The sequence below is a fragment of the Salvia hispanica genome, chromosome 1 (genome assembly GCF_029641045.1).
Source record: "Salvia hispanica isolate PSC_SH4W2 chromosome 1, Shi_PSC_v1, whole genome shotgun sequence".
Taxonomy (NCBI): domain Eukaryota; kingdom Viridiplantae; phylum Streptophyta; class Magnoliopsida; order Lamiales; family Lamiaceae; genus Salvia; species Salvia hispanica.
Window position 1 is genome coordinate 37096845 of NC_142692.1, and position 17486 is coordinate 37114330.

At 41.0% G+C, this 17486-nt stretch overlaps 2 protein-coding genes across 2 annotated transcripts; one reads left to right on the plus strand and one right to left on the minus strand.

The window, feature by feature from the left end:
* The first annotated feature begins 10081 nt into the window (after positions 1–10081).
* On the plus strand, positions 10082–12566 carry LOC125220088 (uncharacterized). The gene is made up of 5 exons (XM_048122224.2): positions 10082–10304; positions 10987–11163; positions 11253–11605; positions 11714–11782; positions 11954–12566. The coding sequence occupies exons 1-5, from the start codon at positions 10209–10211 to the stop codon at positions 12435–12437; spliced, it is 1179 nt and encodes a 392-aa protein (XP_047978181.1). The 5' UTR covers positions 10082–10208; the 3' UTR covers positions 12438–12566.
* Positions 12567–12638: 72 nt separating this feature from the next.
* Positions 12639–17063, minus strand: LOC125220087 (elongation factor Tu, mitochondrial-like). Its single transcript, XM_048122223.2, has 12 exons — positions 16844–17063; positions 16305–16380; positions 16080–16172; positions 15911–15985; positions 15023–15127; positions 14846–14936; positions 14557–14762; positions 14263–14346; positions 13861–13923; positions 13722–13784; positions 13080–13320; positions 12639–12974 (listed from the first exon to the last, which is right to left on the minus strand). Exons 1-12 carry the CDS (start codon positions 17008–17010, stop codon positions 12904–12906), a joined length of 1335 nt encoding a protein of 444 aa, XP_047978180.1. The 5' UTR covers positions 17011–17063; the 3' UTR covers positions 12639–12903.
* Between the last annotated feature and the right edge of the window lie 423 nt (positions 17064–17486).

Genomic DNA, 17486 nt, shown 5'->3' on the forward strand with positions numbered 1-17486 from the left:
ATTATATATTTTCTCCTTTCCCCCTTTTTTATTTATATTTTTTTTTTTTCTTCTCTTTTCCTTCAGCATTCAGTGGCAGACTTTTGACATATGTTAGCTCTAAGTGTTATCACAGGCTTATAACTCACCTCTAGAGTAGGGCTTCACAACTAGGCAAGTAAAGGCATTTACTATCGTTCTTGCTTCATTCAGATTGGTTCGGCTTACTAAAGAATCAGGCTTCTAAGTTGGAATACCTCCTATTTTCAATTGCTCTCCCTAAGGGAATCTGCCGTATTATATCCACTAGTTCATGCGATACAATCCTAGACCTACAACTCCTCAAAGCATAATAACACTGCATTGATTCCTCTCCCCCTCCCACTTCACTCAAGCTTGGCCTCAAGCCATCGTCGTGAAGGGGGGAAAAAGAGAATTCAATGCAGAAATAAACAACAATTCTAAAAAAAAACAACTTCTCACACTTAGACCGAGCAACGGGCTAAGTGGGAGAAGAACAAACCAACAGAAAACATAGAACTTCTCACACTTAGACCAAGCATTGGGCTAAGTGGGAGAAGATAGCATAAAACACAGCAACGCATGGAAATAAAACACAGAAAAAGAAACACAAAAACTAAAATTTACTTGGTCTGGGGAAATTGCTCATTTCTGGGGCTGGCTCCCGCGAGAGCCAGACGGTGGTGGAACACTGGGGCGGTTTGTTTTCACTTTCTTCTTCGCTGGTTGCTCCAGCTCTTCCTTTCCTTCTGCAGCTTGATCGAGTCCTGGTTTCCTCATTAGCATTTTCGTCCTCGGTGGATTTGGAACTTTCTCGGGAATAGTCGGGGTGGTCAACTGCTGGAATGGCTTGATCGAGGGACTGCTGTGGATGATCTTCTGTGCCTCGCCACTTCGGCCGATTTTGTTAGGGTTTGTAAGCTTAGAGAGAGAATGACAGTAGAGAGAGGGAGGAGCAAGTTGTGAAATTATTATGTGGAGAGAGAAGGTCGGTTCGCATCTTTTACACAGAAGAGAGAGACGGTTGCAGGCATGACATCAGCGACCGTACTCCTCCATAATTGTCGGCATTTTGAATTTCAAATTATAACTTCCCTCCTCAACTGCTCCTTCATGCACTCTTCCTCTAATTGATTCCCTTGACCGCGACCTAAAAAAAATATGAAGACCCCAGACTCCTGGGTCAAGGTTAAAGTACGAGACATAAATCCCCTTTGAGTTTGGGTCTTCGAAAATATTTTTGGAAATTTTTGAATTTTTATTTTGTTTGGATTTTCTTTGTCTTCTAAAGCAATTAAACTATGTACAATTACCTTTGAATATTCTCGAATCCCCTGGATCAGTGTGTAAAAACATAACATTTCCCTTGACCCAGGAGTTCATCGAGAATATTCCTTTGTCTGGCTAAGTGATAACTGAGAGCGCACGTAGTGGTATTTCCTCCACTACGCATAGCTCAGAATTATCCCTATAGACTTTCAATCGATGGCCATTAACAAGAAAAGGGACCGAGTTAGGAGCACTTCCCTGGATTTCCACTGCTCCGTGTGCGCGGAGGCCAACGATGGTATATGGACCTACCCACTTTGACTTCAACTTCCCTGGCATTAGCTTGAGTCTGGACTGAAATAGAAGTACTTTCTGCCCCACCTGAAGTTCCTTGACCCGGAGGTTCTTGTCGTGCCAGAGCTTCGTTCTTTCCTTGTACCACATTGCTGAATCGAATGCCTCTAGCCGTAGTTCCTCCAGCTCCTGTAGTTGCAGCTTCCTTTCTTCTTCACATACCACAGACTTCATATTCATTTCCTTAATGGCCCAGTATGCCTTGTGCTCCACTTCCACGGGTAAGTGACACATTTTCCCAAACACCAACCTATAAGGTGACATCCCGATTGGTGTCTTGTAAGCAGTTCTATACGCCCACAAAGCATCGTCAAGGCGTTTACTCCAATCCTTCCTTGTGGTGTTAACTGATTTTTCCAAAATACTCTTTATCTCCCTATTAGAGACTTCAGCTTGCCCATTCGATTGGGGGTGATATGGTGTAGACAATCTATGATGCACGCCGTATTTCCTCATGAGCGCTTCTATAGTGCGGTTGCAGAAGTGTGTTCCTTGATCTGAGATAATCGCTCTAGGAACTCCATATCTGCTGAAAATGTTTGACTTCAGAAACTTGGCCACCTCTTTAGACTCACAAGTGGGCGTAGCCTTCGCCTCTATCCATTTGGAAACGTAGTCTACAGCGACCAATATGTAAGCATTTCCGTACGACGACGGAAATGGGCCCATAAAATCCATCCCCCAAACATCGAAAATTTCGCAGATCACTATGGGCACTTGGGGCATCTCATCTCGTCTCGAGATTCCCCCTGTCTGTTGACACCTTTCGCAGCATTGACAGTATTCAAAGGCATCCTTGTTCAATGTAGGCCAGTAGAATCCACTGTCTAGAACTTTCCTTGCGGTTCTCCTTGGTCCGAAATGCCCTCCACACGCCAAGGAGTGACAATGATGGAGTACATCTCTTTGTTCCCATTCAGGAATGCAACGTCGAATTATCTGATCTGCACACATCTTCCAAAGATAAGGATCATCCCAGAAGTAATATTTGGCTTCGCTTTTAAGCTTCATCTTCTGGGCCCGGGAGGCTTCCTCTGAACTTGGCACCTCTCCCGTGACCAAGTAATTTGCCAGGTCTGCGTACCATGGTTCTGCGTTACGTACGCGCTTTCCTCGATCAGATTCTCCTGGACCGGTTAAAACTAAGACAGATTCCCAGCTTATCGGTCTAGGTGGTTCGTCCATATAGTACAAATGCTCTTCGGGAAAAACATCGGGAATAGCCTCGTCCGTATCTCCTTGATGAATTCTACTCAAGTGGTCAGCCACTCGATTCTCTGTTCCTCTTTTGTCTCTTACTTCCCAATCAAACTCCTTTGACCCAAGAAGATAAGGGCGGAATTTTTCGAACGAGTAGACGACAGCCAACATTTCCTTCTCCGTAGTATCGTAATTCTTCTGAGCTTGATTTAGTGTCTTGGACGCATAGAAAATTACGTAGTTTTTCCCATCTATCTTCTGCCCTAGGACGGCTCCCACAGCGAAATCGCTCGCGTCGCACATTATCTCAAAAGGGTGATTCCAGTCCGGTGCCCTGATAATTGGTGCGGACACTAGTCTCTCCTTGAGCAATTGAAATGCCCTCTTGCATCCCTCATCAAACTCGAACTCCACATCGTTGTGCAGCAAATGAGTGAGTGGTTGCGCAATTTTTGCAAAGTCCTTGATAAACCTTCGATAAAACCCTGCGTGACCGAGGAATCCTCTAACTTCCTTTTGATTTGTAGGGTAAGGTAGCTTTGCAATCACTTCCACCTTTGCCTTGTCCACTTGTATTCCTCTTTCAGAGACCACATGACCTAAAACAATCCCCTCAGTTACCATGAAGTGACATTTTTCAAAATTCAGAACTAGATGTTTCTCTTGACATCTTTGCAGCACTAGGTCAAGGCTGGCTAAACAAGTGTCAAATGAGCCTCCATATACAGTGAAATCATCCATGAATATCTCGATGCACACCTCTAGTAGATCCGAAAAAATACTCATCATACAACGTTGGAATGTCCCTGGTGCATTACATAGACCAAATGGCATCCTTCGGTAGGCATAAGTTCCAAAAGGGCATGTAAATGTGGTCTTTTCCTGGTCCTCTGGGTTCACGAAAATCTGGAAATAACCGCTATATCCGTCGAGGAAACAGAAATACTGTTTGCCAGCCAGCCTCTCTAGCATCTGGTCAATGAATGGTAAAGGAAAATGATCCTTTTTGGTGGCTTCATTTAGTTTCCTATAGTCGATGCACATCCTCCATCCAGTGACCAGTCGAGTAGGCACCAACTCGTTCTTGTCATTCTTCACCACTTGTATTCCAGATTTCTTCGGTACCATGTGAACCGGACTGACCCACTCGCTATCTGGAATAGAGTATATGATTCCAAGGGACAGTAGTTTCAGAACTTCCTTGAGCACTTCCTCCCTCATGTTTGGATTCAGTTTCCTTTGTGGATCACGCCGAGCCTTTGCCCCTTCCTCTAGTCTGATGTGGTGCATGCAAAGATCAGGGCTAATTCCAACTAGGTCAGAAAGTGTCCACCCTATGGCCTTCTTGTTCCTCCTTATTACTTCCAGCAGCGCACTCTCTTGGTCTTCAGTCAAGCGGCTGTTAATTATCACTGGACAAGTTTCTCCTTCCTCCAGGTATGCATACTTTAAATTTTCAGGCAAAGTTTTCAACTCCTTCTTCGGTGTGATGGCTTCCTGAGGTAAAGGGTTCTCCGCCTTACTTCTTGGCGCCATTTCCTCTAGATTCGCTCCCTCGTCTGGGCTCTTCTCCTGAACAGATCTGGCTGATTGGAATGATAGTGGCTGGTGGCAGAATGCCATGATCGCTTCATTGATCTGATCATCTGTCAAGTCCTGTGTGAAAAAAGTTTCACACCATCCTGTCACCTCCTTTTCTACAGTCTGGCTCAGCTCCGAATTGTCAAACTGTTCCTGCATTAGTTCAGTCTCAAGATATTCTTGGACTAGGGGGTTAATTACATCTACAACATGCAAGTTTTCAACATCAAGCGGTTTTTTCATAGCTTCTTCAATGTTGAAGGTGTATTTCTCCCCATGATAGTCCAGGCATATGGTTCCATCAAACACATCAATAACAGTCTTCGCGGTGCGAAGGAAGGGTCTCCCCAGTAACACCCCACTAGACTCAGCAGATTCATTACCCCTCATTTTTATCACATGAAAATCAGCTGGGTATAGGAAATCATGCACTCTGACTATGACATTTTCCAATACTCCCTCAGGCGATATGCATGTTCTATCGGCCAACTGAATCACTACTTTAGTATCGACCAAACTGACTCCCACCAATTTTTTATATATTGACAGCGGTAGGACATTTATCGAAGCACCTAGATCACACATGGCATGCTCAATTTTAATATCACCTATAGAAATAGGAAGAGTGAACATACCTGGATCTGTACACTTTGACGGCATCCTCCTCTTTTGTATCACGGCGGATACATTTTCTCCTATAACAATCTTCCCATCAGGTTTGGTTTTTCCTGCTATGAATTCCTTGATGAACTTGCTGAAGGTGGGTATTTTCAGAGCCTGCAAAAAGGGTAGGTTAATCTCCAGCTTACTAAATATTTCCACAAGGTCCTCAGTATCATCTTTCTTTTTCTTGGCTTCTCCTCGATATGGGAATGGTTTGGGTCGCTTTACTGCATTCGTGGAACTCCCTGCTGGGGCTGCACCTGTCTCCCTGCTTCCCTCTTTAAGTTCCAACTCAGGTTCTGGATCAAGGAAAAATGGGTCACTTAGTCGAGGCATCGATCCCCTTAAATCTCCCTCCTGGAGGTCATCCTGTATAGGAATTTCTCTGAGTCCAGGATCATCTCCTCGAGACTTCTGATTCCCCTTTTCTCCGTTCATCTGTGAGGGTGTCTCCTCGTTTATCACTTGCTTCGGTCCTTCATAGCCTTTCCCCGATCTCAAGGTAATTTGACTAATATTTGCTCGGTCTGGTGGTTTGACAGTGGCAGGCAATTTCCCTTCATTTCCCCGCATTTCGTTCAGCGACGTGGCCAACTGGGACATCTGCTTTGCCAACATGTCCATGGCAGACTTCTGCTCCTGCTGGGCATCTTGAATTTTGTGCACCACGTCATTATTAGCCTGCATGTTATTCTGCATGTGTTGTTGGAAATTTACCAGGTCATGCACCATGTCATCAAGATTCCGCTGTGGTCGGAAACCTTGAATTGAACTGGGATTAAATCCTTGATTTTGATTGGTTCCAACCACCTGGTTCTGGCGAAAATTTCCCTGACCTCCTTGATTATTGTTGTACTGGGTTGCTGGACCTGGGTGACTCTGTTGGAAATTTTGATTGTTTCCTGAATTGTTCCTCTGATGCGGTGGCACATAAGAATTCCCTTGGTTGCTCTGGTTCCTGTTGTTCCAGTTATGCTGATCCCCTTGGTTACGGAAATTCCAGTTGTTCAGCCCCTCTTGCTGCTTCCCTGCCCAGTTAGAATTATGCTGTGGTCCTTCCTGATTCCGGCTGGGCCATGTCTGCTGGTTCTCCGCTGGACCTGGGTGTTGTGACTGTGGTTGTTGGTTCCCTTCAGCCCATCTGAAACAAGGATTGTCCCTCCATGGTGCCTCCTTAATCTTCCACTGGTTCCAGTTGGTATTTTGATTACTTTGATTCCAATTCCCCATTGCATTCACTTGAGCTTGGAAATCTCCATCGAGTGAGGGATTATTGTAAAATTGAAGCTGATGTTCCTCTTGACCTGGGTTTTTTTCCTTATCAGTCGACCCAGGGGTATTTTTCTTTTCAATGGCATTTAGCAGTGCCTTCTCCAGTCGATCTATTCTGTCTCTAACCTCTTCTCCTTCTCGTTCCTTAACTGTGTTCGCGGAGCTTCTCCTCATGATAGCACGCGGGCAGTCATACGCCTTCTTCGCGTCGATTAATCTTCCCAGAATCTCGCGTGCCTCGCTTGCCTTATTCTTGGTGAAATTCCCCCCGCTCGAGGAATTCATTAAGTCCTTGGACTCAGGATTTGCCCCTTCGTAGAATAGATAAAATGTTTCAGCCTCCGTCATCCTGTGATTTGGGCAAGCGTCAAGCAGGCCTTTAAACCGAGACCAATATTGGCTTAAAGATTCATCGTAGTCCTGCTTACACTCTTGAATTTCTTTTTTCAAAGCGTTTGTCTTATTGGACGGAAAGAAATAGTCCAGGAACTCCAATTTGAAATCCCTCCATGTGGTGATCGAGTCAGGTGGAAGCCTCAGCAACCAAGTGTTTGCCTCTCCTTTCAATGCAAATGGAATCGCTCGCAGGCGATAGTCCTCCTCGGTAGTTTCGTTAGGCCTTTTCTGGATGCTACATAGCTTACTAAACTCGTTCAAAAACTCATAAGGACACTCATTCCTCCGTCCAGAGAATGTAGGTAAAACGCCCAGCACATTCGTCTTGATCTCAATAGACCGCTGACGTTGATTTGACACTATGGCATGAGCTGGCTCTCCGTCGAGATGTGCAGTTAGCGAACCAATCTCTGGGTCTAGGTCCACTAAGTTTGCCATTACAGACTCCTCTTCCTCCCTTTCCGAATGCTCAGTTTCTGACGACGACCGTGAATCCTCTTTCCCCGATGAATTCCACTCTTCTTCACTCCCTGATTCAAACGGAAATGGATCTACAGTTGACAACCCCGATCTGGTAGTTATGGCGGATGTTGATTCCTTAACTTGCCACTTCAACTGCACGTTCCTTGACCAAGATGGGTTGCTCCAGATTCCTGACCTTGAGCCCTTGCTCATAAACTGCCAAAAGCGAAATTCAAAAGATTAAAACTATTTACACCAAATCTCTAAACACATAAACAAACTACGCCATCCATCCCCGGCAACGGCGCCATTTGAAGAGTTGATTTTCTTGCTTGCTGTATCCTATCAATTTCTAATTACACACTTCCTAGATCCAGTAAATCAACTAGATCACAAGGTCTAGAGACTCACAGGACTGGAAGTCTGGTCGTTGGTACGCAAGCAAACCTTCAAAACCCTCAACCACAGATACTAAACTAGCACAGGGAAGTAGGGATCGATCCCACAGAGATGGACTCGTAAAATACATGCGTAGAGAATTGGAAACTATTTTTGGGTTGGCTGCTGCCACGCATATTTTGGGTTGAGGAATTTAACTAAGTGAATTTGGAAATAAAGTATGCTATGCTAACTGCTAGATCTAGGCAAAAAATGAATTATGTATAAGAACTAAATCAAATCAACTACTAGATCTGGGACTTCTACGAACATCTCTAGACCAAGGAGATTAAAACAAGTGGGGACCAAACTCTGAAAAAGGTAAGTACGGACAGAATCGAATCTGCAGCCTAACTAACTAAAGCATCAACTGAAAATGACTTCATCTTCTTCAACGAACATAAATAAATGCAGAGATCGAGAAAAACAAACTCAGATGTAGATTGGAAACATAATTTTAACGGTAAACGAAACAACGACGGAAATCACACTACTAGACGAAGCAAACCAAGCAGAACAAAATCCCCATAATCTCATGCACAAATTTCACCTCCCCTGTTCAGATCCACACTTCGGATGCTAAATCCACTCCGGATCCAAGCATCCGAACAAAAATCCAACCGAACACAACTTCAATACCACGATTCTCGAATCTCCTAAAATATTCAGCAACAAATTCAAGAGAACATCTCAAATAAACAAACCAAAATAGCAAGCGTCATAATAATCAACACGAAATCCAACTTCATCAAGGCAAATCAAACGTAAACAGAACGGATAAACTGATTCAGCAACAAAACAACAAGCTCGACTTCCAAACGTGAAGTTCGAGACTGAACTGAGTACCAAACAGAAATTTTAAAAGAACAATTGTTTCTTCGCCCTCAAGGGACGGTGATGCACTGATACGAGACTCCTGAAAACGAAAACCACCCCAAATTTCCCATATCCCTAGTGTGTGTGCTAAGAGCGTGACTGTGTGTGGAGTGTAACCGATCTGCCATTCTTGTTGCGCACTCCTTTATTTATAAGCTTCGAGGTGGGGCCCAGCGAGGTATTGATTGACTTGATTGCCCTCAGCTTTTGGCTTCCTTCCTCTAGCTTTTCCTCGTGATTCCGTTCCTGCTCCTCGCTAGATATCCTCCTCCAGCATCTCCTGGATCTAGCGCTACACACACACCTGGCTTAACAAAACTTGTTAGATCCAGCAGAAATGTGATGTTTTTCACTACATAACCAATGCATGAAATTAGCCTTATCAGGTATCACTCTTTATCTATAGTAGTACATTTATTTGAGATTATATTGTTTCAGTGATGTTAGTTCATATTTATGTTTTTTCTTAATGTTAGTTTGTTTTATTTTTTTGTTAGTTTTGTTCTAATTTTTCCGTCGAGACTATAATAATCCTTTTTTTTTACAAACATAGACCTAAAAGTGTCGTAATTTATTTAATTTTTTATCTATAATTATTTAACATATCGTCGTATATAGTACTATATTTTTTATTTTTAAATTATGTAATGATTTACTATTTTTTATTTTATTTAGTATATTTATAATGCCTAATTAATAGAATAAAAATATTATGCGTCGCGCATAGCGCGTGGGCTAATTATGTTAATAGGCAAGCAATTCGTACTCTAATCCTACAAATCAATCTCGTCCATCTAATTAAGAGATCGGACGACCTATAATGATATTAGGTTGTCATTTTAATTATGTTGTCACCATAGTGCTCCCCAACTACATCAATATTAATATAACATAGAAAATTGTTATTGAATTGTAAATCTATAATATAGATTCGGATTTCGGACTAGTCTAGCAATTGAAATTTTAATCCATTGTTATTTAAGTGATGCACCTCAGTTTGATAGGAGAACTAAAAAAAAAATTATACTCATTAACTTAATTGAATGAAATCGATAGATAATAAAATAAAAAGGTGAATAAAATTGGAATGACAAAGATATAAAATATTAATGTTAATTAATTATCGATAGTTTGACGTTATTTTATACTCACAACACACACGACCAATGTATATCTGTGAGGAATGAATGAAATATTTAGACGTAGGAGTATAAATAACCTTACTCTAATTAATTAGTTTATATCGTAAAAATGGAAACAGTGTTATCTCAAATTATTTATCCCACCTAAATAAAATCTGGTGATGAAGAAACATATCTCAAAGTTGAAATTAATAATCCTTAAAAAAGATAAATTTAATAAGAATAAATAGAAGTATATACACTGACAATTTAAAGTCTGGAATCTAATTTGAATCCATAAATTCGAAAGATTCCAACCAACAAATGAAGGCTAGTAGTAGTACAAATCTTTGTCCGAATTCGGAAATCCAGGCTGGAATCCGGAGACCACAGCCTCTCATTTGGATCTTGATTCGGATACCTAAAATCACAGAATCAAATTTCGCATTATCAACAACTCGAGGGCCTCGGCCAAATTTGAGGTGCGGCGGAGGATAAGCCAAAATAAGCTCACCCCATTATAAGATTATGTCTTCGGTATCCAATTTGGGGCTTTCTTGAGGGACAGAGAGAGAGATGGCGGAGCTGTGTTTGATGGCTTCGCATGCCTGCCACCCTCCCGGATTGGGGGTTGCTTCCCATCAAGAACTTGCTCCAATTAGGGTTTCCGATGTGAGGATTGATTTTCTCCCTATTTTATTTGTTTTAGTGTGTTTGAGGAGTTGAATTAGGCTTTGAGTGTGCTATGGTATTCAAATTTCTTTTTGGTCGATAGAATTTGATTTCTTCTTCAATATGAAATTGATTGAACTGTTTTCCCATGGTTATGATGTTTAAGCCTCATTTGCAGTGAAGTATTGTTTTGAAGCAGTATAAGTGTGTGTGTGTGTGTGTTGCATATTTTGAGCAATAATTTGGCACTGTGATGTGTTTCTTGCATAGTTGCATATGTATATGTTCCTTTCGCATCGAGCCTCTGCCTTTTTGAGTTCATCGAGTTGCAAAGGGATGTGTAGATTCTTCGTCTAGCTATGTCTCGTCCGTGTTTAGGCATCTTGAAGTCATCAGTTTCATGTGATTGCCTTTTTCTGCACTAGCACAAATGTGTTCATTCGTATCCGATTTGGATTGTTGATCTCTTGCATATGACTTCTTGTTGTGAAGGCATGTGTAGATTCTTTGTCTAGCTATATGCCTATATCTCCTTCGTGGTTAGGCATCTCGAAGTCCCCAGTATCACGTGACTGCCTTTTGTGCACGAGCACAAATGTGTTCTTTCGTATCTGTTGTGAAGTGTTGATCTCTTGCTTATGACTTCTCGTGTTGTTGATTTCATATGTACCGTCTGTTGCAGGAATATCACCATTTCCTCCCCTATAACGGGTCGAGGCAGGACCTTGTTGATCCCCTTTCGTTCAATCTAAGCGGGCTGCACAAGGAGGAGTGGAGATCCCCGAGTGGATTATTGGATCCAATCACTTACTCGGATTTGGCTCGGCGTGTAGGAAGCATGCAGTCGTTGAGTTTCAAGGTTCGTATACCTGACTTGTTATGCATAGTCAAGAATGCAATAATTTGGAGTTTGATGGTATTGACATTTATACTGATTACTTTTTGAAGACAGACACCAGTCTTGACTCCGTGCCTTCTGGCTCTGGGATTGTCGAACGATGTGCAAAGCAGGAGAAGATCTTGAAGCTACTTGCCTCGGGATCAATTGAAGAAGAAGATCCGTTGCTAAATTTGTCGATGCTCTATGATCTAGCGGGACCTCAGTCACTGATTGCAGATTTGCCTCTTATATATCCAACAGGGGAGCTCTTTCTCAAGGAACCGTCGTTGGACTTGGCCGAAGAGAGAAGCTACACCAGCACTGAAATGGCTGATATGCTTACAATAATCTCCGACATTCATTCACTGAAGAAAATGAATAAATCAAGTAGGCAGACGATGCTGGTCCCTTATTTCGAGTGGTATTCTTCAAACCAGCTACTTAGCTCGTCTTCAATGTGTCATCTCGATGAGATATTGTCATGTGTAGTTAGATTGAATCTCACTGGTGTTTCTTCTCGATTTAACAGGCGTAGAAAAGCAAGTGCAAGTACTAATGCATCAAAACTCGCGACCGAGAAAGTTATGTCTCCCAAGAGGTAAAGGCCGCGTTTGCATTATTGATCGAGCTCTTTAACCATCGAAGTTGCTAGACTGACTAGAACATCTTAATGATCTTTAAGTATCTCGTGCTGAAGCAACAAGCACGTATATTGTTCGATTGATATGCAAAATTGTCCGTTGCTCACGTAAGCTCGTGTTTTTTCCAGCCATGATAAGGTGAAGGAAAAGACACCACGAAAGAAGAAAACAACGAGGGATTCCTACAGCAGCAGCTCCCTTCACGCTTGCGAAAGTCTTCTATCCGTGATTATGGACAGGAAGCAGCCGGGTGGGAACACAATCCTCTCGTTGAAGAAATCTGGTCCCCAGCTGCCCCGACTCCTCACTCAGTTCTCGGCCAGTATTGCCGGGACTGGCATTGCTGTAGTCTTATCCGTTCTCTGCAGAGCAGCCTACAACCAGCTGCCCTTTTGCGCGTCCAAGATTCTAAGCACCGGATTGGGCTTAGGTCTTGTCTGGCTTGCTTGGGCCGTCAACAGGCTGAGGGATACGGTTGTCTCGATCAGCAAAACCTCCAGCAAAGGCTACGTCAAGGAAGAGGAGATGGTGAGTGCTTTGGACAGGAACTTGAAAGACATCTACTTCAGGGTGATCGCATTGGTCGTTGTTGTCGCCCTCAAGGTGGCCTAGCCCGAGAAATGAAGAGGCATATGGTTCGAACCCCCGACCTATTGGTTTAAAGAGATTCATCTCGTGTATAAACGAAGAAACAATGGAATTATAACTAATAAAAATCAATCTAGTACTAATTATTGAGCATTTGATTTGATTTTGCCACAAAACCAAGAAAATATTATAATGAAATTGATTTCAATACAAAAAACAGTAGAGTAATATCAACTCATTTGACCACCTCAATTTTCAAGGCAAAGCATGGTAAAGTTACCAATGCAATGCAGAGAAAAAATTAATTATTAAATTTACTACAATTCCTAGTTTCTAAATGCATCAGCTTGCCAAAAAAAAGTGCCAGTGAGCACCATTTTAATGACCTATTTTCAGCTAAAGCTCTTCGTAGGCAATCCCTTGTGTCATGACAAAAGGCATACATGGTAAATTAAATCGTCTCGACTTGTTTCATCGCGTATAAACTGCATCAACTCATAACCTTTGAAACAACTCCTGCCCCTACAGTCCGGCCACCTTCCCTCAGGGCGAATCTTTGTCCTGCCATTATCAAAACAATATCATAAATCGATAGATCAAGAGTGTTGGAAAAATATTATACTACTGCATAAATCATGGTTTCCATAAATAGACGAAATTGGATACCTGCTTCGAGAGGAACTGGGTAGATGAGCTCAAAGACAGCAGTTACATTGTCCCCGGGCATAACCATCTTCACATTTTCGGGCAACTCGACTTTACCAGTGACATCAGCTGTTCTCAAGTAGAATTGAGGTTTGTAATTCGAGAAGAAAGCAGTATGGCGACCCCCTTCCTCCTTCGTGAGGACATATATTTCTGCCTCAAATCTTGTGTATGTCTTAATGGTATTTGGTTTTGCAATCACCTAAACAAAAGACCCACAAGTAAATCAATCAACGAACAGTGTTAGTATAGGCAGGAGTTATTATTGATTTCAACTTTCAAAGGTGGTAAAGCTTTTAGTATCGAGCATTCATCTAGTGTATGGCCATGAAATTATCAACTTGGATACTAACTCCACCTTGGTTGGGTACTACTATGGTTAGGTAGATGGCAATTTCGTTTTTAACGAAGCACTGGGTTATGGAATATTTTTCTTTTATATAAGCAGTTATAATTTCTTGGACTGTCTCTCAATTTCTTTGCGCAACTTCCTTAGAATTTGAAAAAAAAAACGGAAATGAAAACACTGATAGCAATATCAAGGCAGATATTTCAAGCTGACAGTTTTTGTACGAAACACAATTGCTTGAGAATGGAACTAACCATCCCTCTTTGGACATCATCACGTTTCAAGCCACGTAGAAGCAGACCCACATTGTCTCCAGCCTAGCAAAGGTAAATCTAGTCAACAAATGCAACACGTCAATACAAGGTGAAAAGCACACAATAATTAAATCCTTACCTGGCCATTATCAAGCGTCTTTTTGAACATCTCTACACCAGTTACTGTAGTTTTAAGTTTATTCTGTAGAAGAGAGAGATGCATACGAATGTCAGTTTGTATGTTACTGAATTTAACATATTACTAATTTAACAGTACATAAGAATTCAGAAACCCATTTAATAACATGTAATAAAATTGTTTTGAAAAAGATCACCGGACATTACGCAGCAAGGCGATCTCAGGAGTGTACAAGATTTAAACTTTTCCTATCAATAGTAAGTACAAAATTCCACTTGATTGAAAAAAACAGGGCATCATGGAGCTAGGAGTGATACCAAAAGGAGGTATGATTTTAAATGTAGTATAACAATTAATCATGAGAGAGAGAAAGAGAGCTTCCACACAAATCTGATTACTCACCTGCGACAGCCCTAAAATTTCCACTTCCTCCCCAGGTTTGATGATACCCTGTTCCACACGGCCAGTTGCCACAGTTCCACGCCCCTTTGGAATGCAAGGATGAAGACAACAAGATTACAAAAGGGTAAAAGGAAGTTAAAGTATTTTCAAGAAAACGTTGCACTTTATAATCAGAAAAACAGATACTACAGCAATGCCCGACTCGCACGTTTGATTAGTCGATTTTATAATACATTTCGTAAAAAACAATTAGGAAAATTTGATAAGGATGATTTAGGAAAGAATGACTATCACCTGAATGGTAAAAACATCTTCAACAGGCATCAAGAAAGATTTCTCAAGTTGGCGTACAGGATCGGGAATATAGGCGTCTACAGCATCCATTAACTTTAAAATTGCCTGTTTCCCTATTTCTTCATTTTTACCCTCCAACGCAGACAAGGCTGATCCTCGGACAATAGGAATGTCATCCCCGGGAAACTTGTAAAAGCTAAGCAATTCTGCAAGTATTGTAGGTGATGTCAAAGAAAAGTAGTACTATCTGTTAAGGATCACAAAAACTGTTTTCTATATTGTGACTTACCACGTAGCTCCATTTCCACAAGTTCCAGCAGTTCTGGGTCATCAACAGCATCAACCTTATTCAGGAAACATACAAGTGATGGCACACCAACCTGCATCACGTGAAACGGTTTATAGCACAAGCCAAGCAGCAACTAGTAAGGTTTTTCTATTCAAATGTCATTTTCAAAATCAACACCTGGCGAGCAAGCAGAATATGTTCCTTAGTTTGTGGCATTGGTCCATCAGGTGCGGATACAACAAGAATACCTCCATCCATTTGTGCAGCTCCAGTAATCATATTCTGGTTATTGTTGAACATAATGAGTACCAAAAACAACATTATTAGAACAGCGGATACAGAACATTTTGCCCTGAAATTCATTTCAAATTTAATGCATAGACCATTACAAAATATTTGATTTAGCACTTTAAAGTTTAAACAGATAAACATTTCCAATTTCATCTAATAACTCAAATTTCACATCATGCATTGAGAGATTTCACTAATTCACGTAGCAATCCGCGTATCTAGGTTTTACTTAGATGTGCACATTTTTTTATCTAGGGTAAAAACTGATGCAAGGAAACCTAGAGAGCATATACCCTGGATGTGTTCCGTACATAAATCTTTACTGAATGTTTTATCGACAGAGAATATATAACACGGATCATTAGTCAAGAGGGAGATAAAGCCAAAATCAAAATACTCAATAAGTGACTGAGTACATCGCCAAACTTCTGAAAGAACAATTTCATAGCATGCAAACAGTGTCTTCATTATAATAATTTCTATTCCCGTTGGGATGGAGGACACAAAAAATTTCGTAGACAAGCAAAGTTAATTGCAAGAGAACTAAGAAAGCTAAATCTCCATGTGAAAATGTGACTTTGACTCATAATAAAGGATGTTTATCAGAAAACTTATCGAACACATTGCTAGGATCGCAGTAATATCTCCAGACACATTTATACAGAGTACAATTTAAAAATCACCAAATAACCAGACATGGTAAGTATTAATGAAATCAAAGCATAAATAAAAATTTGCTCCAATTTACAGCAAAGTAAATCTGTTATATCTCACCTTAACATAGTCAGCGTGACCTGGACAATCTACATGAGCATAATGCCTCTTCACAGTCTCATACTCGACATGAGCCTGCAACAAGTACATACACATTAAGACATTGGAAATATACTTGCATATAAATCTAGTGGAAAATCAAAATACATAAAGGCAAATAAGAGCCCACCGTAGCAATTGTAATCCCTCTCTTCTTCTCTTCAGGGGCTTTATCAATTTCATCAAAAGCAATAGCCTTTGCCTTCCCTTCTTCTGCTAAGACCTTTATCCACATAAAGCAAATGTATTCCAACAGGCATGAGAAGTTGAGAACTAGGCGTACTACCACAGTTTACAAAAAATACAAACAAACAACAAATACAAGCTAAATTCTCCGATTCCTTTCAAATCCTACCTTGGTAATAGCCGCAGTCAAGGTGGTCTTCCCATGGTCAACATGCCCAATGGTTCCCACATTGACATGTGGTTTTCTGTCATCAACAATCAAAATTCACTAAATCAATGCAAGTTAGCACTTTACTAGAGCAAAAGTTTGACGATCCCACTATTCACTCTCCAATTATCCCAATACAGATCAGATGCACAAAATCTAATCCTCATCCTCTTCAAATTTTCACCATAAATTTTCGTACAAGCACACGTTAATATGAATGTGAAAGCTCCAAAATGCTAATAGCAGAAAAAGGGAAACAAATCAAAATTTCAAAATTAATCCAATTCACCATTTCACTAGAGCAGCATCCTCCCACTCATCTCAATACAGATCATACACACAAAATCAAATCCCTATCCTCTCTAAATTTCAGCCCCTGAATAAAATTCCAACAGCTCCAACAACCAACCACGCGTCAATACGAATGCTCAACGCTACAAATTGCTAATAATATCAGAATAATAACGAAAACAGGTATGAATTAAAGGAAATCAAATTACGTCCGGGTAAATGTGGCCATGGATCTCCACCACGGATTGGGCATTATCGGCGAATCGGAAACGGAGAGCGGCGCGGCGACGGATCCTCGGCAGCATGATGAGTATAATTGGGGGGAGAGCGTGAACAGCCGCTTCGAGGTGGTGTTCCTGAGCGCCACAGAGGCCATTTGATGCAGTAGCTGATTGAGTCAGTGGTGAAGAGAGTGTGAGAGAAGGGAGTGAAAATGAGATCAGGGTTTTAGAACTTAACTAGGGCTTTACAAAACGACATCGTATTCAGCCTGCTCCATTTTATGGGCTTTTTAGCTTCTTGCAAAGCCCACATTGAAACATTTGTAACAAATTTGAAAATTGGTTTTTAATTTGGATTTCTTAACTCAGAATTTTGATATTGTTAATTTTATACTATGTGATTATGCAGTATATTTTTACTTTTGTAACTTGTACTAAATTAAAATATAAAACCACAACTTTTCTAGTATCGTAATTGACAATGTCGGTCAAAATCGACACTAACGTGGCAACAAAACTATGTCATTTCGAATAAATCAACACTGTTTTGCTGACACTAAAAACATAATGATTTTTGTTTTATTTAAAACAAAGCCGTTTGTTATGTCAACTCATATTTTATTTAATCGTA

Coding starts and splice junctions, on each gene's coding strand:
- LOC125220087 (XM_048122223.2), bottom strand. CDS start 17,010: ATGGCCTCTGTGGCGCTCAGGAACACCACCTCGAAGCGGCTGTTCACG. Junction 14,347..14,556: donor AAGATGTTTTTACCATTCAG/GTGATAGTCATT, acceptor TGCATTCCAAAG/GGGCGTGGAACTGTGGCAAC. Junction 13,785..13,860: donor AGACGCTTGATAATGGCCAG/GTAAGGATTTAA, acceptor TACCTTTGCTAG/GCTGGAGACAATGTGGGTCT.
- LOC125220088 (XM_048122224.2), top strand. CDS start 10,209: ATGGCGGAGCTGTGTTTGATGGCTTCGCATGCCTGCCACCCTCCCGGA. Junction 10,305..10,986: donor CTCCAATTAGGGTTTCCGAT/GTGAGGATTGAT, acceptor CGTCTGTTGCAG/GAATATCACCATTTCCTCCC. Junction 11,606..11,713: donor CTGGTCCCTTATTTCGAGTG/GTATTCTTCAAA, acceptor TCGATTTAACAG/GCGTAGAAAAGCAAGTGCAA.